Source organism: Molothrus ater, chromosome 17, assembly GCF_012460135.2.
Source record: "Molothrus ater isolate BHLD 08-10-18 breed brown headed cowbird chromosome 17, BPBGC_Mater_1.1, whole genome shotgun sequence".
In the NCBI taxonomy this organism is placed as follows: domain Eukaryota; kingdom Metazoa; phylum Chordata; class Aves; order Passeriformes; family Icteridae; genus Molothrus; species Molothrus ater.
Window position 1 is genome coordinate 11,744,187 of NC_050494.2, and position 9,251 is coordinate 11,753,437.

Here is a 9,251-nt window from a genome sequence, read left to right on the forward strand (position 1 = left end):
AACTGTTTAGAGGAAGTGATACAAAGCAGAACGCAGGAAAAGTAAAAATAAACCTTGTTTAAACTGCTGGTAAAGCTGCATGGACACAGAGCAAGCTGCTCTCAATTATCACCAAGAGCTTTTACAGGGCTGTATCCTAAATTTATTCTCTATAAGGTGAATAATTTCTGCTGTTAATTCAACAGTTTACTTAAATTACACAAACTAGGTCTCAGGCGAATTTTAAATGGTGAGAGTTAGGTGGAATAATAGTAAATCTTCTATTCTGGACTTAGAGTTTAAATGTCTTTTAGGAAGTAGATTCTTCAGAAAACAGATGTACTTGGAGAAGCAAAATGTGCTTGTTGGTTCAACAAAATTACTGTTTGTTTAAAAGTGAGGGGTGTAAAGAGGAATCCAGCCCCAATGAGCAGAGAGAACGAGTCATAATGAAACTGAAAGAAATCTCTGGAAAAGAGCAAACACCTTTATTTAAAGGTAAATTATATTGTTGGGTGTTTTCCCACAGTTTGGCATCAGCCAGGACAGAGTAGAGATCAGTATAAAAACAAAGCCACAACAAGCAGGAATGAAATTTGGGCACACGTTTCGTATTTTGGGACAGTAAAGACATGGTAATGAAACTTACCAGTAACATCTGAGGCATCTATTTAGCAAAAATAGATTCTGAAAGGTAACACACTCACCTAGAATTCCTCTCTTAACACAAAATAACCTTGGCTGTTGCAACTCCTCTTGTGTTACACAAAACAGGTTTTTTGTTTTCATGTAGCATATTTAGAATTCTAATATAAAGCAAAGGGGAGGAACAGACATTAGGGCTTTTGTGCTGCAGGCACAGAGCAAATCCACAAATTCCTATTTTTTACAACTTACAACATCAAAGCCTAGAGCATTCAGGACCTATTCAGAGAACTATCTGCAAAGTGTTTTAGTAGGAATTACCTTACCCCTTCTTCGTATTTTGTTTATTACACAAAGAATCAGTGACAAATTCTGCAAGTTCTTTCAAATAAATCTGTTTCTTGCTATCCATCCTCTTCAGAGCACAGATTTATACTGATTTGTGTAACAGCAGAAAGACCTTTGGTATTGTTCCATTTTCCGAATGACATTGACAGTTCTCTGATATGAAACACAAACACTCCTCTGGTTAAGAATTTCAAGGTCACCATTCAAGTCAAGCAAGTGCCCTTCAGCCTTTTCCTCCTTGTTTTAGGTTTCTTGGTTTTGTTGGGATTTTTTTCCCCAGTTTTAGAACCTCACAGGTGGAGAGCATGGCAAAACAGTGATCAGGAGTTCTGGCTGCATTCTTGATGTTTTCCACTGCTTAGTTCATCATAATAAAGTTAGATTTGCAATGAGCTTAAAAGGAGAGAAAAAAAAGACACTGTTCAGTGCATTACAATGATTCTGATTTATATATTTGCATATGGATTTCTGCATTATGTAAAGAATTAGGCTTTTAGGGTCTGGACAGATGTTCCTGGTTTAGGGTGGAGTACCATATTACGACAGACAACTTTCCTTCCTTCCTTCCTTTCCTTGCTGCAGTGACAGTTCCCAAAAAGCAGTATTTATCTTCACTTTCCCCACTACTACCCACAGATTCTTGATCACAGGAAAATTGCTAAACACAGGCCCCTAAAAGGGAAGTTGTCTGTGAAAATAGCTGGCAGGCATTCCTATATTTAGCAATCTTCCTCCTAAACATTATTTGCAAGTTGTAACAGACACAAATGGAAGCAGGTATGGAAGGAATAAACGTGACTTACCTATGAACTCTGTGACAGGATCATGTTCACCTTCTGTTTTTATAGTGCCTGCAATACTTTCATTCTCCAAGATTGGAAGAAAAAGCTGTACAAAGTCTGAGGTATATGGAGGGGCAATCACATCGAGCACCTGAAAGAGCAGACAAAAACTGATGATTCTTGCCCTTACAGGGGGAGGAGGGACAACATTTAATTAATATACCAGTCTTGGAAGCATCCAGGTAGTTGGATGAGAACAAGGGGTCTCAAGTGCAAGTAATTAGTTATGAACTCTCAGGGTGCTCTATGAGTACCTTGTTACATCCAGAAGTCAGGATCAGTAGGACCAAATCCCATCCTGGTGAACACTGAGACATTGCTCAGACTCTGACCTGAACTTGAAGTATTTCTGAATATCCAAAACACATGGATCTGATTTAAACTTGATATCTAGACTTCAGTAAAGAGTTTTTGCTGCTGACCTCTGTCACAAAGTATCTGATGAGGGAGATGTCGGTGTCCAGCTTCTCCAGGCATTTGCGGATGTAGCTGACGACGGGCAGGACGTAGCCCCGGCTCAGTGAGTGAACCATCCTGTCCAGGAGAGTCTTCTTCAGCTCCAGCTGGTGGGGAAGGGAGGGAAGAGCCAACACTTCAGAACTTGCCCTCAGAGTGTGCAATTTTTATTCATTCAATATCTGCTGTGCTACATTTTAACCACTTCTACATTAACCCTGCTGTGAGAGGAAAAGGAGTGACAGATGTGAAGTAACAAAGACCTGAATCCTCTGAGTATCACCTGCTCCATCACATCCAGCTGAGAATGTTCTGTTTCAAAGAGCTTGACAAGAAGTTGCAGAACTTGGGGATGAAGCAGCTGATGGCACGTACTGATCTGCAAACAACACAGCAAAGTGAGATCCTCAGAACTGCAATTTAAAACACAATGCACCAGACAAGTTTACACTGATGTTCAGGGCCAGACACAAATTCCTTTAGAAAAGCATTCCATCATTTCTTTCTATAATGCCCAAGTTTTCCTGGCATAAATAATGCTGAGCTGACAAAACCAAACAATTTACTCTGAATAGATTCATCTCTGCATATTTACTGCCTTACTGCAAATGACAGGCATTCAGTGTTACACAAGAACCAGAACTGTTCCTGCTCTCAGCACAGTTTCCAGACACTCTCACCTCATCCAGCAGTGCCAGGTGAACGGGGGTGTGATCAGTCTGCAGCTGGAAGTACCGTGGCTCTGACACTGTCCAGTCCACCCACTTCAACACCCCCATAGCCACCACTGGGAACCTACAGAGAGAATCACCTTAGCACAGCAGCATGAAAAATAAATGGAAGTTTTAGTAGCAACCCAAAGTAATCTGCCATCACTTTCCAGTGGCACAGAAAATCATGTTCTGCCACCCAAGGAGGACAAGTTGTGTGTGAAAGACAGGATTTATAATCATGGGAGACTCCCAGCCTCTCTGCTCACCTGATGCACTGATACAGAGTGCTCAGTTCTGCAACCAGCTCTGATGCCCCTTTGTTCTCATTGCAACACAGATTGTGAACAGTCTCAATGGCTTTTGAGGTCGACTTGAGTTCATCCTTGTTGATGCTGACTCTCTTGTTCTGCAAAATTATTGCAAAGTTGGAATGCAAGAGCTGCAGATGTCTTTGGTTATTTAAGGAATGGAGCTCGACCTGCAATAAGCCTAGGATTGCATCCTGTCTCAAAATGCAGACTCACATGCAAGTTTCAGAAGAATTAATTATGAGTGAGCTGAAGTACAAGGATGTTTTGCTTTATTCTCAGTGCACTCAGACTTTTGTTTGATCATCAGGATCTACACTTTTTAATCACCTCAGTTGAAGGCAGAAGCATTTCATATTAAAATACTTAAACTAAGCTGAATGTATTATTTTAAACTACTTCACAACCATACATTTTCTTCAGCACAGGCAGGCTGCTGCAGTTAAAAAAGAATATTATTCACAGAAGTGAACATTACCTTTTTCCACATCTCTACAACACTCGCTGCATATGCCAGTATGTGGATATATTTATGTTTGTGATCCTGGTTGATCTTAGCACCTGGTTTAAACAAGGACTGCATGAAGAGGTCCAGAAATGCAGGCACTCGAATCTGTGAAGAGAAAGAGCATTTTATCAGAGCCTGGGAATTATGAGAGGTGACTAAGAATGGAGTTTTTGCATTTGATATACCTTGAACAAGATAAATACATTTTCCTTTAAGAGTACATTAAACAGTTTTCTGAAGAGACACAGATTTTTGAAAGAAAAAAGGAAAAAAAAGGAATCAGTTACAAACTATATTTCTAAAGTATCAAAATCTTGCCTTTTCTTACCAAAACCCATGTTAGAACAATGCAGTGAGAAATGTGAAATGTATAATTTAGGCCTGTTTATAACAAACTACTAAAGTGGGCAGGGATTTTTTTTTCTGATTTTTTTTTTTGTTTGTTTAAAGAATTAATTCCTTGCAATCTTTATCTCCTATGGAAGAGTTCTTTAATTTGGTTATATGTAAAACCACAACTTGGAATGATTAAAAAACCCCAACAGAAGTACCACGAAGCTGATGCAAACCAGAATGCAAGTAGCAGCTTCACTTTTAGACATTACTTACAATGACAGAGGGACAAGTGAGTGCTGATTTAATTTTTGTGTCCATACAACACTAAGCACAAGGCACCCCATTTCCGAGTGCTACTGTAACAGAAATAAGTTTCAGAGGTTACAAACAGGTGAATACTGACCAGTTCTACTGGAGGTGGGTCCATGCTTGTAAACATTTTGAAGAGGACAGTGATATCTGCTGGATTCAGAGCTCCTTTGGACAGCATTGCCCCCAGAGCCTGGCAAGCTCGGGGGTAGGAGGCTGCAGTACCCAGTGCTAAGGTGATCTGACTGGCATCGTGGCCTCTGCAGGCAGAGCAAACACACACAGTGACTTTTTCTTAATTCAGACATTTCAGATGAAGTCTCACTGAGTCAACAGGGCATACTCTATGGGGTGTAATGCCTTAGGGTAATTACAGAAATAGGCCTGTGTTTGCCTGGTTTGTTTCCAAAATGCTAACAGAAAAATAAAAATACATTTCTTAACAGACAGAAACATCAAGTCTTTGCTTTTCCAGTTTCAGGTCTCTGTGGTACAGGACACTGAACTTTTCTGCTGTCCCACAGCTTCAAGCCCTGCTACAAAAACTGCTCTGTTGCAGTTCGAGATTCCCCTTTTGCCGGTGAAAGGTGAGGAAGGACAAGCAAAAGCCCAAAAGCCAGCAGGGTTCACAGGCTGTGGCGAGCTCCATTTCCCTGCTCCCACGGGTGCCACTCACTTCTCGTGGGCGTAGCGCTGAACCTCCTGCGCGATGCGTCGGACGGCGGAGCCGCCCTGCTCCTCCTGCGCCAGGATGGACATCATGGACTGGGCAAAGAGGTAAGTGTGTTCCCCATGGCACACCATCTTCTGTGAAAGCACAGCACAAACCTCACCAGACAGCAAGCAAACAGCCCAGTGGCCGCCTGTGATTACATTGCCGTGAGAGCAAAGGGGGGAAAAAATAAACAGCAAAATTGCGAAGAAAAAAAACCAAAGCCCAAACAAAGCCCAAACCCCAAAAGCCAAGAGGAAAATACAGAAAAGCACTGACACCACACAAGAAGAAATTTCTGAATTGAGAACTTCATTTCTCAAATTCCAAAACTGAGGGGAAAATCCGTTCTACGTATGCTCAGTGCTTTCTCTGCAGTATTTGAACACTAAGAGTTCAAAGCCAGCTGAAAATCATTTTTCGAGTAGTTCTACATTTCTAAAATCAGAGTACAATAATTGTGCTGTTTCACAACACTGAAATGCTGGGTTGATTCAGATGGCAACTTTCACACTGATGTGGATGATAAGAGAATTATTTTCATTTGCCAGGGGACTGACAATACTGATCTTTAGATCTTGAAGTACATGTTAAAGACAACAGTTCTATCCCCACCTTTTTACAATCCATTTAATAAATATAAGAAGTGTCACATAAGTAAATCAAAAATTCTTGGTCACAGAATGACCAAAAAGTATAAATTTGTTTTAGCTCAGATATACCTTCTCTTCAGAAGCTCTTGTAGGACATCAAGATTGGCTACAACCCACAGAGATCTGTACCTCCTAACTGGAAAGCAGAACACTTCTTTTTCCACATAAAAAGGGAAAAAAAAAACCCAACCCAAAAACCAAACTTACAGCAAATTCAGGGAGGTTTTTCTCAAGGTTTTCTTCTCCTCCATCTAAAATTGTTGCCAGAGATGTACGCAGGACTCTGGAAAATACTTCTAGTTGCTGACATGCTGTTGAAACGCTGGTTATTTCCCTTGATACCCAGCATCAGATATAAGCTATAAAAATAAAAGCATCACAGAAATCTTGTGTTATTTACATTTCTATTTCTGATATCCTAACAAATCTAGAAGAACACAGAGAATCTAAGTTTCATCTCTGCATACACTGACTGGAATTCACATTTATATTGTGGTCTACAGAAAAAGAAACCAATAAAGATGCAACAAGAATAAATAAAGCACAATAATAAAAAATGTAGCAGAGCACACCAAAATATAACATTCTTTTCTTGTCACAGAAACATACAAAACTGACCGAGATGTTCCACTGCACCAGAAATCCACAATTTTCAGACAGAGATCAAAGGAAAACAAACAAGGAAAAAAAAAAAAAAAGAAGACCCCCCACACCTCAACAAAAATTGAAAAAGCAGTACTTCAAACTGGGAAATTACATGTACTGCAACTTGTAGCACAAGTCCTCCCACCAAGGTGTATTTTTACTAATTGGTATTAGCAGGAATACATAAAAGATACAAGCAAGACCACAACTAATATTTGATGCCAGAACAATTAGCCCTCTATGGATATTCTTACTGATTGGACTTAAGCATAGTACCTTCACAGTAAAATTAAGCATTAAACAATCAGGATGGGCTTCTGCCAATTTGTAAAAAAGGTCTCTCCACGTGGTATGTGCTATCATTTGCTCAAGCCAGGCTGGAGTCTGAAAAGAAGAAAAAAATTTAAGAATGTCTTGTTGTCAGGATCATAAAAAGCAAGGCTTTTACCTCTCAGCAGTCCTGTGAGTTGTTCTACAGAGCTTTATTACAAAGGAGGATGTGTTCCAAATTTCCAAGCTCTCTAAACCTCTGAGGACTCCAGTCAGACAGAGCTGGTTTTCTGAAACCAGTTGTTCCTCAGCCAAAGAGCTTTGAAGATTCAATTTCCCTTCCCTTCACCACTCCATCAGATGAAGGTGTGGAGGAAGGATCCTCTGTAGGGACAGCACCAGGGATTGCATGCACACCTCTCCTTCCTCTGTGAAGATGGAATCTGCTTTACGAGGGTCGAAGTGCTTGATCAGTAAACTCTTCAAGTGGTTCTCCACAGTCTCCTGAACTTGCATTGGCTCAACACCTGCACAGAAGGAACAAAACACTTGGCAGATGTACTGCAGTCCAGTGGAACACAGCAGCAGCATCCCACATTTTCCAATGAGAACAGAAACTACTCCAAAATTTATCAGCACAGAGAAGACAAGAGGAGAGCCATCAGTTCTGCTACTGAGCCACACTGATACAGATTTACAGATTTTCCACCTTTTCCCTAAATACTGAACTGCTTAGGATTTCAGGTCAAAACCTTTTCTTTCTCTCCTCATCAGACACACAAATGCAGGAGTGTCTTAACCACAAGAGGGATTACCAGGGCTGGGGCACAAACCCACGTTACTACACACTAAAGTTCATCCTTTTAAGTATTGTTTATCAGTAGCTTTGATAGTATTCTACAAAATAAGACACATATAGAAATGAGTAGTTCTGCATTTCTGAAATCAGAGCACAATAGTTCTGGTAATGTAATAACGATTAAATAATTCCATTACAGGATAAAAACACTGCTTATGCTGCCTATGTAACAGCACCCTTGCCCTTTGAATGAAATTAAAAAGAAGCTATAATTTATGCAGCTGTTTCAACAATGAAACCTTTTATAACACAGTTTGTTGGCTTTTCCTCAACATATTGCATCATTATTCTCCAAGTGGAATACACCTATTATTATAAAGGATTTAGCCACATAAAGGATGACAACTTTATAACAATCCACTTCCTGTGTATGAACAAATTTGCCACAAATTCAGATATTTCTGACAGAATATAGACCCAAAATGCTCTGTATCTTGTATCATACCTGTCTGAATGAGCCACTCTGCCAGTAAATTGACAGTCTGTGCCACTGCAGTGTAGTTTTCAGAGAGGAGCTGAATAACATTCTCTGGAGAGCCTCCTGCTTGGAAATATCTGATGAAAGGATTACCAAAGAACTATGTGAGTCATATTAAAACCAAAAATAAATAGAAGTCTAAATTTAAAGGGAAAACAACAGCACCATTTATACATTTGCACACATTTCCATACGAAGTGACACCTCGAACACACCACAACACACATCAGGTCACACTCACCTCTTTAACGTGTTAAATATAGACGGTTCCATTATATAATCAGGCGTAGAAAATTTCTTCAGGCACTCCTGCTGGACTTCGGCATCGTCTTCTCCCTCCCCATCCTCATCATCTTGCTGTTCACAAGCACAGTCAGGTCAGCCTCCCTGTCCCGTCTCCCCCCACTCCCATATTCAGGCTCTGTTTGCCCACAGCAGCACACACACCTGGGCTCAGCACCGCAAGCGACCTGCACCCCGACAGACAGCGATTATTAACGGGGAAGGCACAAAAACCCGCACCGCCTTCTCTGTTTAACCCCGGGGCCCCGGGCCCGGCCCCTGCCCCCACACCCGGCGCTATCGCCTCAGCCCGGAGAGCCCGCGGAGAAACGGGAGGGCCCGGGGGACGCTCCGGGACCCGCCCGGGGAACACTCCAGGATTGTCCCGGAGGATGCTCCGGACCCAGGGGAACGCTCGGAGTCTGTGCCCAGGGGTTGCTCCGGGACGCGCCTGGGGCTGCGGTCATCCCTCGCCTCGCTCCCCCCGGCGCTCACCGCGCCCCCGTCCGCCTCGCTGCCCCACTCGGCCGCGCTGCCCTCGAAGTAATCGGCATCCTCCATGGCTCCGGCCCGGCCTCCCCGCCCGGCGGCCGGAACGGGCGGAGCGCCGCGGAATGGCGGCGGCGGGGGCGGGGCGGGAGCCCGGCATGGCGGCGGCTGAGGGGGCCCTGAGGGCGGGCGGGCTCTGAGGGGAGGCGGGCAGCGGGCGCACACCCCTCAGGGGGAAAGAACCAGTGGAAATGTAAAACAAACCAGGAAATGTAACATCAAACTGCCCTGCAAAGCCTCCCAGCGCAGCAGCAATCGCACGGGAATTGCAAGGGAAGAGGAAAGAAAGGGATGCCTTGCTCCGAGGGGTTGTTCTCCGTGGGGTGTGTTCTCCATGGACATGGAATGTGTTCTCCAAG

The 9,251-nt window shown here is 42.6% G+C and overlaps 1 protein-coding gene across 1 annotated transcript; it reads right to left on the reverse strand.

Annotated features, from left to right (window-relative positions):
* Positions 1-446: 446 nt before the first annotated feature.
* On the reverse strand, positions 447-8,936 carry NELFCD (negative elongation factor complex member C/D). Its single transcript, XM_036395499.2, is given in 16 exon segments — positions 447-1,365; positions 1,776-1,905; positions 2,237-2,377; positions 2,554-2,649; positions 2,951-3,065; positions 3,250-3,389; positions 3,770-3,904; positions 4,539-4,704; positions 5,121-5,251; positions 6,017-6,141; positions 6,144-6,168; positions 6,731-6,838; positions 7,142-7,251; positions 8,029-8,138; positions 8,303-8,418; positions 8,839-8,936. Coding segments are annotated over 16 exon segments (1,749 nt in total). The 5' UTR covers positions 8,905-8,936; the 3' UTR covers positions 447-1,330.
* Positions 8,937-9,251: the final 315 nt, after the last annotated feature.